The sequence below is a fragment of the Candoia aspera genome, chromosome 3 (assembly GCF_035149785.1).
Source record: "Candoia aspera isolate rCanAsp1 chromosome 3, rCanAsp1.hap2, whole genome shotgun sequence".
Lineage (NCBI taxonomy): Eukaryota > Metazoa > Chordata > Lepidosauria > Squamata > Boidae > Candoia > Candoia aspera.
The window spans coordinates 44846623-44866685 of record NC_086155.1 but is presented as its reverse complement, the minus strand read 5'-3'; the positions used below and the strand labels follow the sequence as shown (position 1 = coordinate 44866685).

The window sequence follows — 20063 nt, the reverse complement described above, 5'->3', positions numbered from 1 at the left end:
GAATTATGTATGTGGAGAAAATTAGGGCAAGGCTAACAGTCAGATGGAAAAGACACTTGAGGTGTATTCTTACCCAGAACATAGATCTTGGTGCCCCGCAGAAAGGAGGTGGCAGCATACCTGGGTGTAGGCATGGTTGCCAAGGACACCCAAATGTCCTTAAGCATATCATAATGTTGCATATAATTGTGAGGACGTAAATCTGCTCCCATTCCACCAGCTGCGTAGATTCGGTAGTCTGAAAAAAACAGGAAGAGAAAAGGAGGCAAAATCCCAACCATGATATTGGTGTTAGATTTTCAGCAGCCCAGGAAGAGTATGACCCACTGTGTATGTGGAGATTTAAGTGCAAGGTTTGCAGGCAGAAATACATCTGAGCTGTAATCCATGCACTTACATGTAAAATCAAAATAATCCCCAAATGGAAACACATTCATTGTTCTTATTTATTTATTTATTTGTCAAATTTTATCACTGCCCATCTCCCCCCTAAGGAGCGACTCTGGGTGGTTTACAATAGAAATAAATTTTAAAATTCAATACAAACTACAAATAATACAATAAAGATAAATAAAAGATAAAAATATAAAATGCAATAAAATCCAGATGGCAGAAGATTCTACACCAGTCTGTGAATATAAAGGGGCCATTCTAGGGCGCCAGCCATCCCCAAGAATGATTATTCCCCTTCCTGCTCCAGGTGTGCTGGCAAAACCAGGTCTTCAGTTTTTTATCATTTTATCATGCCTATATTTTAAAAGCAGTCAGAACAGCTTTAAAAATTAAATCAGCAATAAAAAACACAGTAAACATAAGCAATACGAAAAGTAGCAGTACCTTTTAATAAGTAGTTATTAAAAAAACTGAAGCAAAATAATTAATGTTCAAGTTAAAAAGGGGGAAAGAAAGCTTAATTTAAAAGTTGAAGAGAAAAGCGAGGGAAAATTTCTATGTGGAGGGCATTCTCTCACAATACCACTGAAAAGGGCCATTTTTGGATTGCTGCCAATTACGGTAGTTCTGACGAAAACACGGTCTTTGAAATGTGGGTTGGTTCATATAATAACAATCCTAGTGCAAAAGAACAATGCCAGCAAAGCACCATTTCTTTTCAGTACAAGCAATAGATACACACACACCCTATACCCATCTGGATGAGGACCAGAACGGAGACAAAGATTAAAGTCCCATGATGATTAAAGTCATCAGGATCCCAATCCTCACTGTACCTGCTATTCACATTTTAATATTCACATACACTCATTCAGCAAACTGACAATTGCATGAATGGCATCACATTTAGATTGGTCCAAACAAGACACAAACTAAATATGGCTTTAAAAATTAAAATGAATGTTGCAGCCATGAAAAGCTACTGTTAGACTTTACTGTGGGCCACAGATCTCAAGCTTATCCTTCAGGGCTTCTAACAACCCCAAGCAAGGCAGGAATCCTGGTGGTCTAGTCAAGGCTTTTGTTACAGGCCACTTTAAAGTATTTCCCCAAGTGTGAAATGTGAGAGTGGCAGAAAGCTGAACAGGTCAGATGATGCTTTTGGGGCTAGACATGCAATGAGAGTCCCATCCTAGAAAGGAGGGACATAGGCTTTAAATTAAAATGTCCTATAGTCAAAACCTAAGTCTGTCAGAATAGGAAGTCATAAACATCTCTGGAATGGTCCAAAATTGAATCTGTTTTCTCCATGAGGTGGGGGTAAGGGGCAAAATGCCTTTCTTTAGCCTACCTTTGCTCCTTAGAAAAAACACAAAGCTCCAAAGAATAATTTGAATTTTAAACCATGCACGAGCAGGCCACAGCCTGTCCAACCAGCAAGGAAGGAGAGACTACAAAATGTTGTCACCATAACTTCCAGGTTAAAAACAAAATGGGCTGATGGTGGGGTATTGCAAGGAGATGGTGATGTGAGGGCTGAAAGGGAAAAAGGTTGATGCTTGATTGCACACATTCAACTCCCTTTATAAATTCCTACTGAATGATCTTAGCCCCACGCTTCGTAAAAGTCTTCAGTCTGTCACATGCTCTAGAAAGCACCGATTTATCTGTCTTTTGAGAGCTATAAAAACTTCAGCAAACAAAACAGAATAAACAACTTCTTCCATATTTGGCAGGAATACAGAATGTGCCTAGCTGTGTGTGTGTTTAAAAAAGAAGAAGAAAAGGTCAAGCCACATTCCAGTTACAAGACAGACTTTACAGAGGGTTCTAGGCCAGATGGTTGAAAACCACATAAACTCAGCCAGAGTTTGGTGAGTGATTCCAACAATTCAGGTGAAAGGCTCAAAATCAGGAAATACTAACTATATAAAAGAAATGGATTAATAACTTCTTGCTGACTAGACTAGGCCTCTGAATATGAAAAAAATCCATTCATTCCACCAATTATAAACAGAAATATACCCAAGGACAGGGTACTGCCCTTAAAGCCAATGTTATTTCCACCAGATACTTTAATTTAAAAAAAAGTTTCTTGCCTTTTACTGTCACAGAGATGCCCATCGAGGCTTCTCTCAAAGAGTTTCTTTTCTTCCACTTGCCCTCATCTATGTTGTACATCTCCACAATCTTCAAAGGCATCTGGTGGGCTCCCACACCTCCAATCACCATTATCCTCTTGCCCAGTGTAGCTACTGCTACCCCAGCCCTGGCTGTAGGCATTGGGGGCAGAGAATTCCATTGGTTTGCTTCTGGGGAGTACACTTCAAAGCAGTCCATTGGAACACCATTGTCATTACAGCCCCCGATGGCAAACACCTGTCCACCAGCCTCTACCAGGGAAGAATAGACTCTCGGACTGGGCAAAGGTGCTAGAGTTTTCCACTGAAAGTCCTTGATGCTTGGCACTTCCATCACAGGGACAGGAAACATCTGCTTAGTAATCCATGTATACTGCAGCAAAACATAACAGAGATACAGCAAACCAAATTGTTCAAACATAGGAAAGTGGTTCAAAAATGCAGACTTCAAGTGGCTTGAGAATTTCAAGGATGCATTTCTCCATCCGGCAGCTAAGCTCAGGGGTGAATTTTCTACCATCTCTAGCCTAGGGCTGTCAAATACACTGGACCACAACTCCTACTACATCTGGGTATTATGCTGATTGTAGGATGGGACCTGTAGTCCAATCAATCTGGAGGGCTTTAGGTCAAGAGGAGGTTGTTCCCTCTGTTCTATAGACACACAAAATAGCTCTCATACCTTTTATTGGGTCTTCTTGGTTAATCCTCCATTTCTGCCTCTGCTGGATACTGATCCTAAATAATAAGATAGGTTAAATTTACTCTTTTGTTCTTGCACCCCCAAAATGCCATTCAGGTGAGACTCTCTTCTGCTTTGAAGATTTTCCTCCAGTCAACTTTTCTTCCTTCTCGGGCCCCTCCTTCGAAGCCCGTTTTGTCTGTCTTCTTAGTCCATTCACATCTATCCCATCGCCCCTAAATTGTTGCTGCCTCATGCAGTACAGTGCTGAGCTGCAAGCGCCAGGAAACAGCCACTAATTAGGGCACAGTCAAAGTTGCAAACTCCTCTTACAAGCAAAGGGATTATTTTTGCTCTCTTGCTCTGAACAGCTGACAAGTATGTAAATGAGGTTAGGGAGAAACAGAGCGAGCCGCTTACAGCAAGCAGCAGCTGCTGCATCCCCCCGCCCACCCCCTGTGAGCATAAGCAGGCTCAGGAGGGAGGTTTTCTTCCCAGACAGGGAAGATGGAAGAAATTAAGTTTCCTTAAAGCAACTTAACAAATACAAATACATGGGCATAATTAAGGTTTCCACCAAGTTGGCATACAACTATTCTTGCAGGTAGGGGAAAGGAAAGGCTCCATATGTACAATACAGGGAAAATGAGTAAAATCTAGAACAGAAACTCAACAGATCATGGAAAAACAAGGACAGCAGTGAGGCATTTTTAGAAAGACAGCCCTGTTGGTCTATGGCAGCAATACTTAATCCTCGGCCTCTTAGACAACACATTTATTGTGCCATACACTCATGGAGGAGAGCTCATCTCATCGGATGAAATGGACTGGTTTATACCAGAATAAGCATTGGCCCAGATTATATTGCTCTGCATCTAAGGATCATGCAATGGTTTACAAAGATAAGCAATAAAATGCCACAAGATCTTTACATGTTTCCAGAAATGAGAAGATATTGATAGTTTTTGCTAACAAATAAATTAGTCAAGTGCTCCTGTTCTTCTGTTTTGCAAAGGGAATATTATATAACTATAAAACTAATTTATTTATTTTTATTTATTTGTCACATTTATATGGCCTCCCATCTCACAATAAGGTGACTCTGGGTGGCGTACAACAATTGCAGGATGCATAGAAGAATTCATTTTAATTTCCAGTAAGTTGCAACCAAATTAGGTAAAGTAAAGGTTTCCCTTGACGTAAAGTCCAGTCGAATCCGACTCTAGGGGGCGGTGCTCATCTCCGTTTCTAAGCCTTGGAGCCGGCGTTGTCATAGACACTTCCGGGTCATGTGGCCAGCATGACGACTCGGAACGCCGTTACCTTCCTGCCGAAGCGGTACCTATTGATCTACTCACATTTGCATGTTTTCGAACTGCTAGGTGAGCAGGAGCTGGGACGAGCAACGGGAGCTCACCCCGCCGCGCGGTTTCGAACCGCCGACCTTCCGATCGACAGCTCAGCGGTTTAACCCGCAGCGCCACCGGGTGTTTTGTGATTGGTCACACCCACCAAGACAACCATTTTACAAGAATGTCCATAACATGATCTCAACAAGTGCTACTGTGCCCACTATAATGTGTCTGCTGCCCCCAAATGCTCATTTGTCCTTGTTTTAGGGCAAACTGTTTATTCTGAATGGATCTAGCAACTAGAGCAGAAATCTGGCCTTAAGCAGTGATAATTCTTTCTGTTTATAGACTACATATAAGATATTGGGGGAAAAGCAATGATGTTCTTGATTTATTTGTTTGTTTTAAAAAATTCAATTTCTTTAGAGTAAAAGCTCAATTTTACAGACTCCTATTCAGCAGGCTTCAGATGCAGTGGACCAAATGTTAGTGGAAATTTCACCCCCAAATAACACACCAAGTCTGTTGTTTCCAAAGCAGTTCAGACAATTGATATTACTTAAATCATTTGTGTCAATCAGGTAAATAATGTCAAATACAAAATCATGCAAATTATGTAAATTGATGCAAACAACATACATTATGTCAGTTTGGATTTAATGGACATTTGCTTTATTATACATCCTTTTTCCTCAAATGACCCCTTAAACTGAGGTTTTGCTGTACTGCTAACTACCATAGTCACACTTGCAAAAGAGATTCTTCTTACAAGTAGAATAGATGGTATTATTAAATATTAACTTCCTTAGATAAGAAAATTCTTTTTGACTGGTCTGTGGGACTTTGACCACTTTAATATGATAAAATCTATAATTATGCATTTAAACAAAATCCATAGGTAAATGAATTGGGCTCTGTTGTTACCATCGTCTGATTGCTATTTGGCTTTGATTTGGCTTGGCTTATTTGGTTTCTGAATTTATATTCCACCTCTTCCTCCAGAGAAAACTTAAGACAGCTCACAAATATAGATACATAATAACATTTTATATATTATCACTTTTCAAGTGACAATTCTTAAACTGTAATTCATAAAATAAAAGCACGTATTTCATCCCCTGCTGCCACTTCCAAATACCTCTCTTATACAAAATATAATGGGAATATTATTCCTTTTTTCTTGCCAGGAAAGGAACTTGTATCAGCACTTCCTCACCTTTTGTGACCCTGAACAAATAAACACAATCCCAGCTGCAAGCTATACAGTATTTTCAGGTCTCAGATCAGATTCTTAATTCATAGCCAATGGCAAGCCAATGAAAACACCATAACCAGCATAAAACTGTAACGTCTTGAATGTAAAATGCTTTTGAGATGAGCTTTCCGAGGCCTGTTCTAAAGATACCTTGGGGGTTGATCCTCAAGATGCTCATATACTAATGGTAAATAAGAAGTACACTAGATTATGCATACCATATTTTGATAAATTAGCATGTCTAACTTCATGGAAGCCAGCCCACATTTGTACCCATACACAAATTTGGAGACTTGGTAAATTCTTACTTGGCAGAATACTATTAAATTGCTGGCTTTTGAGCAGTTATATGCACCAGACCTAAGCTACTATTTAGTAAGTAAATAAACATTACATTGAAAAACTTGTTGGCCATGTTTGCTGGGACTGATAGGGTTTATAGTTTACAACATATGGAGGACCATCTCTCCTTCTCCCCCCCACCCAAAAAAAAAGATAATGTGGTAAAATAAAAACTATTTGGACATGGTTCATTTACCTCAGTTACCCTTCTGAGTGTACTTTGGTGGAACAGTTTGGAAGGGGAAGATTAACATCAGGATCAACCACCATTTGTCTAAATTTACAGGTTATAACAGGAGTAAGTGGTAGATATCCCTACACTCTCTTTATCATCTAAATGCTAAAACAGTATTTTTAAAGAATTGCAAATCTTGCTTTTGAGGAAAAGCCTCTTAATAGGATTTATGAATAGCTCATATACGAGTTATTAAATAATATTTAAGACTACATTACAGTCTAGAGTCAGTGTAATGTTGGAATTGTCCCCAGAAACTGGCAATACCTATAAAAAGTTTTGTAGTACAGCCAGGATTGTGCTCCATCTCTTCCATTTCTTATTTGAATTAAACTTATTTTCTCTGAGGGCCACATGATGATGTGCGGGCAGAATTATGTACTGTAAGGCACACTCTGTTTCCTTTGTAATGTTAATGTAGGTACGGCGTGTATGTGAGAAAATAAGTGGCTGAGGAGAAGCTTAATACAGTTCAGCCTTTGGATTTCACCTGCAAATAAAATTCTGTCTACTGGGATTTTTCTTCATTTTACTGTGTTTCTTTGTTCCCTCCAGTCAGAGAAAGCCCAGCTGCTGAGGAAAAGAGGGACATTTTGCAGGCGAGGCAAACACTTCTTTTGAGATTAAAAAGTCGCCTGCAAATGAACCCTTATCCCCTACATTCATATTTGGAAAATATAACTTAGTCTGATATGCAATCTTATTCAAAGAATACAGTCTTAAGAATATTTTCTCAAAAGTTAGAAGCAAAATTTAAATAAATCTTCCATCATACAATTTTTGGGAGACCATGCATTTACTTTTAAAAAGCTAATCATGACATTTCTAATTATATGATTGGTCTCTCATCCAGTTTGGCCCAAAGACTCATTGAATTCAATAGGATTTGTTTTTGAGTAAGTACACAGGGTTGCATTTGATATTCATTGCCAGACTTATACAAGAACTTTATAGCAGCCACTTTCAAAAAGTACTCAGAAAAGGATGAAACTGAGTAGATTAGCAGCCTACCCTATAGATAAATATAAAAACACTTTTGAGTTGAGCTCAGTTCCTAATAAATATTTGGAAACAACCATGTCATTTTTTTGGCAACATTACTGGAGTAATTTGTGAATACCTTCTGAGATTTTTCTAAACTTCCCAGTATAACAATAGCTCTCAAATTCCCTAGCGATCTCCCATCCAAATACTAACTGGACCCAAATTACCCCAGTCTTCAGTACACAAGGGGATGTGTAATTTTCTCTCCTGTGTATCTCCTGAAAATCATCCTCCCAATGCCCAGTAAGATCCAGGGGTTTGTAAGCATTCCTAATCAAGCACCTAGAATGCATTATGTCTTCAAATGTATAAGAATCCCAAAGATAAATAAAATTGGAGAGTAATGTAGAACAGAGCAAAGGCCTATACTGAAAGTGTTAATTGTATGTACATACATACTTTATGAATTGATGGTCAGTATTTTGAAATATTGGTGGGGCCTCTTTCCCTTACAGTATACTGATTTGCCTGTGATGTAATAATTGGGATTTTCAACCCAAACAGAAAAAAGTGGCTGGAGAAGAAGGCCAATTAAGTTGTCAAATTCATTTGTTCTTAATGAAAAAAATCAGATAACCAAGTGTTAAAAACAGAAGAAGGTCCGAGGTATTTTTCTGTTGTTAGCTGAAAGGTAATCCAGCAGGTAGGTACATACAGCCAGCTTGTCTGGCATTAGTAGGATGCTTTGGCCGGGTTAGTTCTTGATGGGGGACTCTGGAGCTGTAGGGTAGGTAAAAAGAGTCATCCCAGAAATGGTTCCAGGCTGTGGCCGAGAAAACACACCAATACATCCATGAAACTACTTGGAATCAAGCTGAATGGAATTTACTTTTTCATTTATAAGAGTAAAAAAACATAATGACAGTGGAAAGAAGGAAAATCAAATTTAAATCAGTATACCGTTTTAAAGTGTGGGGAAAAAAGCCCAGTGATCATTCACAAAGCATTTATAAGGATCCTTTCACTGCTGAGTTAGTTAATACCAACAGTGAGATTAAAAATAAGTCTCTAGGTTGAAGCCTCAAATAATAGAACTAAACTTTTTGGCAATTATAATTCAGCTTTTTTCCAATTTGAGTTTCTTTTTAAAGATGGGTTGAAGGGGAATATCATGGGAAGGCTGAAATTTTCTCCTGTTTCCCTCTGAGTATAGCTTCTTTGAAGTTAATTTTGGGACCATTTATTCCTTTGCACAGGGACTGACCTATCTGCACTGTATAATATTAGGTCACTCTGATGTAATGTCTTTGTCATGTAAACATACAGTGAAGTGAACATACAAGGATGTATTTCAGTACATACTTTGCATGCAAAAGATCATCAAATATATTTATAGTTTTAAAACACCAGATATAAAGATTAGCTCATGCCAGTTGGAACCGAAACTACTCAGTGTGACATTTCATGACAATGGATCTTGTTCCTGAAGCCACTTCACAAGAAGCCAGATGCAGGTTCATGAGATTTGCTGTCAGGCATCATTTCCAACCAAGATCTGTTTCCATGGTTAGGAATCATTTGTTCCTATTTTGCCGTTGGATATTCTTTCATATGAGAGGATGAGATCAGATTATTTAATTCTTCCTATAATTTGTTTGAATATCTTAGAAATGCAATTCCTTCTATGGAAACGTTAGCTTTTTTTTTTTTCATGACCACCAACACCATTTCTAGCGTATTTTCTGTCTCTTTCTCTCACCTCTCTTGAAAGCACTACAGTATTTCTTTTTGCAAGGTTGTACTTTGCTTGAGATCAGCCATATGGAAAATCCATCTGGGTACCAAATGATAAAAAAAAAAAAAAGATATTGCATCCCATTATTTGGTATTTAGAAGGCATCTAGCATGAGCTGAGCAACCACGTATCTCTCTTTGTATGCAAGCTCAGCTTCACTTGCTTAAATGCAATTTCCTCCGTTATAGCATGCATATCTATACCCCTGAAAGTCTAAAATCAAATCAAGGATACAACTTGCCAAACTGAGCCACATTTTTCTTCTCAGTAACTACTGGGAATATTAGATAAACTGCTGATAACTTCTATGTTTAGATTAATCTATGATTCCATCATAAAAGTTGTGCACCAAAAAAAGATGCTCTCCAGGCAAAGAAAAAAAAAAAGACTCAAATGAGAAACACTTAATAACAGCATGGAGTTCATGTTTGTTGCTTCCAGATAGCTTTTTTCTGCATAATATTGAAGAGCCAGCTGTATCCTCTTGCAAAATGAGACCTTTCGCAAAAGAAAAAGATAGCAAGTTGAACTCCAAATTCTGTCATTCCCTTGTTTGCCCCCTTAGTCCCTCCAACTGCATTTATAGATTGTTACTCACATCTGTGCTCTGTGATGCCTGGAGGCTGCAGTCCTCTTTAAGTGGGAAGTAAATCCAAAAGTGATGCAGTTTGTATGTTGGTAGAGGAAAAGTAGCAGAAAAGAATTCTCCAGCTGTATAAATCCGGCTGTTAACAATGTTTGGTGTGGTGACAGGAACTGGAATACAGTCATATGCAGAGGAATTGCCATCGACTGAGATGACCTGTATTTTCTCAGTGCCCAGGCTAGAACCAACTAAAGAAGAGGGGGTGAGCGAAGGAGCAAGCAAGAAAGAGCACACTGAATTGCAAGAGCCAGAATAAGCCTTTTATGGCTCCCATGCGTGCACAGGAAGTTTTCCAGCAGGCTCTTGCGTGGCAAATTGCAGGGAGGGGGCTACTCCATTTGGAACGCAAGACAGGGTTGGGTGAAAATGGAAGAAATGCTGATGAAAACATTAGGAGGAGCTTTAAAAATATAAGAAGCTCTGTTCAGCCTTAGAATAAATGTGTATAAACTGGTTATAACAATAGTAGCAGCTTAGACCAATTACTTGTGTATAACAGAATCAGTTCCCAAGATTAAATTGTATTATACTTGAGGTATTCTGCAATTATTTTACCAACTGTACATTCAAATTACACAGAAACTATTATTCGATATATCACAGGTATTCCAGCACCCAAAACATGCTTTACACAGCATCTACAACATGAGATCTAAGATACAGTCATATCTCCTAGCAAATGGTCTTCCATTTCAGCCGATAGTTCTTTATCTGGTGGTGGTAATCCGTGCTTGCCAAGAGGCCACCAAAATGCTCTTTTCATATCACTTTGCAGAGTCACCAGCGATGCTTAGCTCACCTGAGGCTCCCTTAGCAGTATAATTCCTCCTGTCTTCCTTCTCCTTCACACTGTGCTAAGCAGTACAGCAGCAGTAGACAGGATTCAAAGGCCATGGATCAAGGTGGGAGGCTTTCTCCCAAAATCTCACTAGGCCTACTGCATTGCCCGATCTACCTTCCACATCTCTTTTCTTAGTTCATGATTTTTTGGTCCCTGAAAAAGTATGCTAAAAGTTGCAGCCTGGGCACTGCCTGGTTCTCTTTCATTTCTTCAATATTACAAGAGAAGTGGCTCTCGTACAACTCTGAGCATCCCAGCAAGGCTCTCAGACAATAGTGAAGTCTTATCACAAGGCCTGGGTTCTTAATTGCCAAGATGGAGCAAACTAGGCGTTCTTGGTCTTTTGACTAAAATTAGATATAGAACAAGTTACAATATATATAACCAAGTTAGAAGAGCTATATTTGATGCAGTGTCATTAATAAGCATTATTTTCTCCACCATAAATAACATTATTAAAAAATTGAAATGTATGGAGACACTATTCGAAATATTCCTGAAGACAACCAGTCCAGCAGGCAACCTCACACACTGATGTGCACACATGCATTGATAAAAGACAGAATTATCTTTTCTGCTATCCTATATATTCATCCTGTAGCCATTTTCATGTAAAGTTTTTAAAATCAAACTTGAACATAAAGTCTCTATATGAGATCCATGGTTGTAATAGATGGGACATCTTGTAATTAGTCTTCCTTTCCAGGCATTAATGTTCTTCTATTGCATACTTTTTTTTAGCCTGTTAGTAACTGGAATTTTTAGACTTCATCCTATACAGGCAGTCCTCACTTAATGACCATGCATTCAGTGAAAATTCTAAATTACAACAGTGCTGAAAAAAGAGACTTATGACCGGTCCTCAAAGCCGTGGCCATAACAGCATCCCTGCAGTCACGTGATCACTATTTGGGTGCTTGGAATTTACAATGGTCACAGCGTCCTGCCGTCACGTGACCACCATTTGTGACCTTCCCAGCCAGCTTCTGACAAGCAAAGTCAGTGGGGAAGCCAGCAGAAGGTTGCAAGTTGCAGTCAAGTGAGATGCCTAATAATCTGCAGTGATTCATTTAATGACCATAACTGGAACTGCCAAAACTGCCATCATAAGTCAGCTCAGTCATGTGATTTTCTACTTTACAATTGCATGCTTAGCAATGGAGTTGCCAGTCCCAATTAGGGACATTAAGTGAAGACTACCTTATACATGTTCTCCATTGTATATATGTTATTCACTCACTACAATCAGTAGAACTTACTTTTAAATATGCATATAAGTGAGATCTGGGGACTTGTGGCCCTTCAGATGTTGCTAAATTACAAGTACCAGAATCACTATTACCCATATTGTCTGGGACTAGTACAAATTCTTATTCTGGGCACAAACAGCCTTTTGAAGTTTTTTACCAAATCTGTGGGCAGAGAAAACAAGTAGAACATTTCTTCAAATTTCTCCAGGTGACTGCTACTGAAAAGCCCGGTGGGGGGAGTTCCATTCTGGAGTTTTCTCAGAAAGATTTAGCTTAAACTTGGAAGCCTGGGAGGCTACGTACCACTGGAGAGATGATAGTATAAGGAAGGACAAGACACTAATATACACCCACTGGTCACACTGTAAGTATATAATGGAAATACCGTACATGATACTGTACCCACAAGAATTTCATTTACTTTCTCGTCCTCTGAAATAATTTGTAAAATTATTTGTTAAAAATAAAAGTGAATGAGAATTCGTTGAAAAAAGCAGGAAACTTTTTTGTCTCCATTAATCTGAGGAATCAGAGGCTCTCGTACTATAAATACAGTAAATCCTCAATTGACTAGTCAGGGGAAGGAGTGTCCATGAATACCAAATGTACTGTATATTCAATTGCAAATTGGATTTTTTTTAGCTACAAAACATGCTCATACATGAAAAAAAAAACCCTTACCTTTAGCTGTCTGTTGTGGAGATGCTGGGTTTCAGTGATGATGATATTGGACAACCTATTAATTTGAAAAAAAGTATCCAGTTTAGCTAAGTTGTCACTTTAAAACATGAAGCATGCACAGAAGCATGTCCATATTTTAGGAGAAGCAGCAAATGTCCTGACTGCCCCACCAAACCACAGACTTGGTCCCTTGTTTGGGGTAAAAATCCACTATTGCCTGAAATTCAGATTTTATCTATTACATCCAAATTCTGTGGAATCAAGGTCTGTAAAATCAAGTGTTTACTGTATGAGTGATTGGTTCTCATAAAAGGGAGCATGCTATCACAAGAGTTGAATAATTCTTCCTTTAAAAAAAAAAGAAGAAATAGTAGTCTTTAATGATAATATGCTTGGTTAGTATTTTTCATGAAGCATTTTGATAAATAGAGATTACCTGTGTTTGCTTCACTGGGAGAAACAGTTTTATGACAGCTGAATCTGATTAATTGAGAGAGAACACCCAGGAGCCCCCTGGTGTTACGATTTTTAAAAAGCAGAAACATGTTTGCTACATTCTTACCTCCACTTTTGGGCATAAATTTGGGGGCAGCATATGCAGATCTCTTTCCCCTCAGTGTGTCAATAATGGCCTTCTCCCCAATGCTAGCCTGCAGGTAGGAATCGCGAAGTACCAGTAAGAAGAATCCAAATAAAAACATACACCCAATAAGTGATTGATTTCATGGGACTTATTTCAGTTGTTCACACAGCAGTTAGCAGATGAAAATTAATAGGAAAATAATGAATTATATTTTACAAAAAATATTGAGAGTATTATGTGCAATCAACTTTCTCAATACCTGTTATCATTCATAAGCTATTTGGCATGAGTGTGAATAGTTTTCATGGCAATTTTAACATTGATATTTGAGAAGTTAGGAAAATGCTGTCTCAGATTTTAATTTTCCCTGTTGCAGCTGTTCAGTCAGTAACAGGGAGGTCAGCAATCTGGGCCCTCAGAGTAGTCCGTGAGAGAGGCATCTGTGGACCACATGTAGCTTATGGGCTGTAGACCTCCTACTTGTGCTGTAAAGGTTGTCGTTAGATACTTTAGAACATAACTGGAGTTTTAGAGAAGGTGATTCTTCTTTTATATCAGTGTTATTCTTTGCCTAGCCAAAGTGCCAACCTCTACTTTAAGGTCGAAGTGTCTAGTGGCAGGATATCTATCTAGCTATTGTTACATTTTTGTAAAAATATATTGAGCAATTTTCTCATATAATAAAATATATACTGCACCACTAGATAAGAACAACTTGCCTTAAACTCCCTAAAGTTGTATTTCAAAGAGGCCCATATGCCAGTCATTGGAGACTTAACTAAGGTTCAGCAGTATAAAGCTGAGAAGAAATGTTATGCTTTGATTTTCATATCAAAAATTACTATATCTGTTCAAAAGTGGAACCTATGTGTGCAAAAAGCAGAACTGATTTGTTCATTTCCTAAGTTACAACTATAAAACATCACTGCACAAAAAAATGCCACACTAGATCGTGGGAAATTTCTGCTTAATCAAGGTGAAAGAGCTTCCTTGAGGGAGGTCCATAAACATTAACTCAGGGAGGCAAGTAGCTGTTTAAGGTGCTGGCAAGACTCCTTGCACACAGGATTTTGCATCTAAGACCAGAACTAAAATTAGCAGTAACAGTTTTGAACAGGTGAAGAAGATGCACTGAGAAACGGAGGTTTTTCATTTATAACAATACTACTGAAGTAATTTTCGCTCAGCCCCACAAATAGCAGTCTAATCTCATAAGAGCCACTTTAAAAAATGCCATATGATAGCTTGAAGCACATGGAGATGTTGGCAACCACATAGCAAGTTTACTCTAGCTTACCCCAGGACTTTTGCATATCCACACATTAACTTTGCATGAGATTTTAGGATAATGCTGGACTTAGATGCAGTCAAAGACATAAACAGTTCTGAGCAGTTGTAGCCAATGATAAAGGCAAGGATTTTTTTTAAAGGTGGGAGTACAAATTTAACTGATTTTTTTTCTCCCACCCAGAATAACTTATTTGGAAAGTCTTTTGCAATGTTTAAAACAGTCCTGGTTTTAGCGAAACATCAAAAATGTATAGATCCGTAGGGCATATCAGTTCAAATTCCCATCCCCAAAGCAGTATTAATCTCCTAACTATGCACAAGGAAATATTAATTTACATATAAATAGAATGTTTAAGAACTGAACCAAGCTAAGTTAAATGCTAATTAAAGCTGCATTTGCCCATTTACATTATGAAATAGAAAACACAATAGAGCTTATGTGTTCTTAGGCTGCAGTTCTACAGAGGCTTATTCAGGTATATTGATGCAAAGTCTTATATGGCCCACAACACAGAGAACTAGAGTATCCTAGCCTATCACACTGACACTGTAACTGAAGTGTCAAGACTCGTAAACACCAAAGCTACGTTCACATTAGAGGTCTCCTACCCCTAGCCAACCGAATAGTAAATTGGATTAAACATCTGTAGATATTACATAAGGTTCATTAAAATGGTGGTGAAGACTAAATTCTTAAGTTATTGATATAAGTGTATCTATTTGTTTAACTTCTACATTGCTTTTTTGAACAATTTCAGAGCAGCCACAGAATTGCTGGACAGCTCCTGTAAGCTATAAAATCCTGTTTTGAGCATCCTTTGCTTTAGGTTCATGTTTAGTCTTTTCAGAGACCCAGAACCCTTTTTAACCTGAGTTCCTGTTTCCACATATGCATTTTTAATGCTGTAAAACTGGCAACAATTTTGCTTTAACAACTGCAGGAAAATATATGGTCTCTCTTTCATGTTCCCCTTTTCTTAAAATGGTAATGATATCACCAGTGCAGCCCACATGACTGGGGCACAATTCATTATCACTCACCAGTGTTTCCAGTGAGCTGGGTAACATAGGACAACAAAGAGAAATTCTATCAGAAGGGATGAGGTCAAATTGACCAAGTCTCCACATGTGTGCAGTTTAAAATAATGTATTAATCATACAAGCACTTAGCATATTAAGTAGTGTGTACAATTGTTTCAATAAATTCCTGTTAGGATGTAAAAATGAGCTTGTCTTATACTAAGTCCACTCTAGGATTCTCCCAACTGATAGAATCGAAGACTTAACCTTTACTCCCCACAGAGCTGTCAGAAAAAAAGGGGATGGTAGAAGACTCTAGCTTTTATGAACAAGAATAGGTCCATGCATCCCCTACAATTCAATTTATCAGGAGCTATGTATCTTGTGTATTTGTATTTCCATTATCTTTAGCATGCACAGTATAAATTTGGTTTATCCTATGTGCATATATAAAGGTACACATTGTTCTATATCTCACAGATGAACAGGCATGAATGCTAGCATCTTCTCCATCAGTGTCTCTGATGAATTTGGCCATTGCCACAACAAAATGGTTAGGCATTCATCTATAAGAAATCTCAACAATTATTTCAGTGCAAACAATTATCCCTTCATAATTATCATGGGCAGATGATAAATTATGACCTTATTTTTAGTCACCCATAAGGGAGAAAAACATAGCAACAGAAAATAAAAAGAGACTCTTGGTAAGGGCATCTTAATAGCTTCATCAAACCCCTTTCCTTACTATGCCAGGTCTGTAAAATTAGAAATCTGCTCCATCACACTCCATTCAAAAGAAGTCAGACCCCAGTGTCCAATTTTGCATCATCTTGAAATGTAGGCCACACAAGTGGAGGGAACTTGCAGAGCCCTTGTTTGCAAAAATCTATGTTTGAATCAATGCTAAAGGTTATTCTAGTCCTTGCCTTTATAAGCAACTATCTCATTTCAGGTAAAATATATCATTAAATGTTATAGTTGTTTAAATTGAGGGCAATAGCTGCTTAACAATTTATTTAAATGGGCTTACCTTACCATGAAGAGAAATGCCAGCTCAAAATATAACTGAGGGAGAAAGGAGGACAGTACCAGATAAAAAGCTGGATCACATGGGAAGACAATCGTCTCAGTCACGATACAAAATCCAAGGTGTGCGGTGCAGGACTGATGTTTTCTTGATGCCTGGCTCAGCGCTGACAAGCTAGAAGTGTCACTTAAGAACCATGCCGGTGTAATAATAGATACTTGATATAAAGGAAGGGGAAAGAGAGAAAATGGCTTTGGGGAGCTGGTCCTTTTCAATAGATAACATGCACAGGCACAAATGAGTCTCCTTTGCCTTCTCTGGTAGCTGGGTGTGGAAAAGGGGAAGCTTTGTGTGGGGATGGATAACAGTGCCATGGAAACACCTCCAACCCAAAGATTTAAGAGTCAGATCATTAAAGGAAAAAAGGGAGAGAGAAAGGGTGTGCTGTGCGTGGCAGGGAAATGTTTGGACAGTGGCTTATTAAGCTGAAATATGATCAGGAGAGTTGCATGTAGCTAAGAAGGCAGATTTCATTGTCTCCAGCTGCTGTGTACGTCTCACAGAAAGCCTTTGCTTCACAGTGACACCGAGACAGGGATGCGATGCACTGGCTGAACAAAAGAGGCTCTGCAGTTGCCAGAGCTAGCTCTTGCACAACATGGCGTGTGTGTGAGAGAAATTCACAGACTGGTGAAAATAGAGCTGAATTATAGCTATGTTAATATCTGTGGTTTGCCTTGTACAAAAATGAAAGGGTTGTGTTTTTTTTTTTAAAGACCAGCATCTGTTTCCATGGGAACAGGAGCAAAAAGAATTTATTGGTCTTGTAAATTAAACATAAATTGAATGCTGTACATTGCATATTCCTTCCCCACAGAGCATACTATGCTTAACAGCATAGTTGACTTCTAACATACAATTTGTGTTGTCAAAAGTTAGTGATCATAATAGTACATACTAGCTTGTGTGCATAACAGTGCTCAAGCATATACATTTGGCACCTGCCAGACTCCTTGTCCCACCTCTTTCTCTTTTTAAAATATGGTTTCAAACTGAAAGAAAAAAAAAGAGTTGTAAATAGGATGTTGGCATGCAGCAGAGCTGCCAGCCTCTGTATTATTTTCATTTCCAATAAAGTTTCTGGACCATGCATACAGGCCTCGTGTGTACTTTGGAAAGTAACCATGACAGGTTCTGCAATCCAATCCAAGGCTTTGGATGGCAGCATGCCCACCTACCAGTCAAACTGGGTAGTGGTACTAGAGAGTCTCCTGAGATAGAGAACTAGATAGTAGGATAGTCATTCCTACTAATCTCACCTTCTGAAAAATTAATTATGTATGACTGGCTATGTTCATCATAGCATTCATTTTGCAGGAGCACCCATGACAGGCTCTCAAATTTCACACATCCTACTACCTGCCCAAAATGGGGACTTGGTAGGACAAAAATGCGGAGTCTGAGTGGCTCCATGGATGGATCTGCTCTAAAGTAGCATCCTGTGTTCTTAATGTGACCAAGACAAAACATGTCACCACATGCAGCACTGAACTCTACCCTTGTGAGGAAAAGATCAACTTCTGCTAGGCTGTGAGGGTGGTCTTTGATCTTTCCTATGCTACTTATGGTACCCCAGTGAGACCCAGTGTAATGGTATGTGCAAATTACCTTGGGAGACAGGAGGAAGAACCACAGTCTGATAAATGAAATTTGAGTCTCAGAGAGGAAGGGCGATGAAAGTGTCTCTGAAGGGACCCTCCCTAGTTTTTGGAAGAGTAAAAGTGAAGGAAGGAAGGGGTACTTTCAGATTTGCAAGATTGATGCTAGTGTTGCAAGGTAGTCCAGACAAGAAGCACAACCAGGAGTATTAGCTCTACCTTTATTGTAAGGTTACATTAACAGAATCTCAAGTAACATTGTAACTTGAGTAATCTGGTTAGTGTCGACATTGAAAATCTGAAATCAGATTCAAAATCAGTAAAATTTGAACACTTAGCATACTATAGTGGGAGAGATTCCCACTGATATTTGGAATTTTTTTAGTTCTATGTGCTTGACATTTGTTTATTTAAAGTATTTCTTTTAGAAGACTTGATAATGTAATAGTGCTTTGACAGTTAGAATTAGTGCCCCAATGAGAAAGATCAGTATTGAAGATGCATTGAATTGAAAGTCTCTGGCTGTTCAAAGGGAAGTTCACCAGCTTGCTTGACCAGTCGATAAAATACACGGCAGCATCAAAATCAGAGATGTGTGTCATGAAAACAACAACAGCAACAACAAAAACTCTAAGAAAAATAAAATACATATAGAAGACAGCATGCAGTTTACAAATTTAGGCACAAAATTACCTTAAGTAATATTCAAATTAACCTGCATTATGTAATGAAGAAGTCAACTGCTTTTACTTATTAACAATTAGATTGAAATGTTTGATCCAGCAGGGAAAAACCAACTACATTCTTGATTCTCGCATAAACCAGAAACCGTGAAGCTGGTTCATTAGAAGATCAGGAGGCCATGAACCAATCTCCAGCCCTTGGATAAACATGCAGCACTTTGAGACAAGTTCTCAGATAATCCAGCCATATTAAAAGGGAGTACTAGTTATAAGCTCATCACAAGCAGAGACCTCCTCTGAGATGATGAAACTTTGCAAAGCCCTTCTCAAACTGATGTTGCTTCAAAACTAAAACAACTCTAATTTGAACAGCTGTAGTCTTGTTGAAACTCAAAGGGTTTGCAATGATCCTGAAATCAAGGTTCAATTTTCACCAGTTATTGTTGTTCTCATTTATTATTTTCAAATGTCTATGCTGCCCAATTTCAAATTGTCCTGTGAGTCTTATGAAAACAAAAACAAACCAAAAATTAAAATCACATGGTCAATAGCATACACAACATAAAATTCTAAAAGACTGGGTAAAGGGATAAGTTTAAGCCATCTCCTAAACTATACCAAGGAAGGATTCAACCTCAGCTCTGGTGGCAATTTTTTCCATAATGTAGGTCCAGCTATGAACTCATGGGTTTTATTAGATTTCAGTTCTATTGCTTTTGCCACCTAGACCATCATCTGGTTCAAATGTGAGTTACAAATGTAACTAATAAAAGAAACAAGAGATTTTTGACACCATTCTTTCTTATTACTATTAGTAATAAGAGGTTCAGGTGGACTTACCTTATAGAGCCATTGTGATTATTGCAGTAATGGTGGTGAAGCATGTTGGAAACTCTAAAGAGCTACATAAATGGGGAAGAAAATGAAATAGATGATTAACTGTTTTGTTTTTAGTCGTTATTAAACCAGCAATTGCAGTCATTAAGTTAGACAGAAAATCAGAGTCTATCATTTATAGCAGAGAAATAAGAACACCATGAATTTGTGAGCAAAGCAAACCATTTAGACGTTCATTTCTTTCATTTGATTAATAATTAGCCTACCTGAGCTCCTTGACTCCATTTCTTGGTTGGCAGTGGATTTCCCAAGACTTATGGCCTCAGGGGACTTCAATCTGCCTTCTCTAGGAGTGGGGTCTGAGG

The 20063-nt window shown here is 38.4% G+C and overlaps 1 protein-coding gene across 2 annotated transcripts in view; it reads right to left on the bottom strand.

Annotated features, from left to right (window-relative positions):
- Window positions 1-10062, bottom strand: part of KLHDC8A (kelch domain containing 8A) — a 35992-nt gene extending 25930 nt beyond the window's left edge. The window contains exons 1-4 of one of the 2 annotated variants that reach the window (XM_063297510.1): window positions 9778-10062; window positions 3217-3272; window positions 2493-2907; window positions 74-238 (exon numbers count right to left, since the gene is read on the bottom strand). In XM_063297510.1, coding sequence (XP_063153580.1) covers window positions 74-238; window positions 2493-2886 — 559 coding nt within the window. In that variant the 5' untranslated portion in view covers window positions 2887-2907; window positions 3217-3272; window positions 9778-10062. Of the gene's footprint in view, window positions 1-73; window positions 239-2492; window positions 2908-3216; window positions 3486-9777 lie in introns of those variants that run through there. The other variant, XM_063297511.1, reaches the window with a different exon arrangement.
- Between the last annotated feature and the right edge of the window lie 10001 nt (window positions 10063-20063).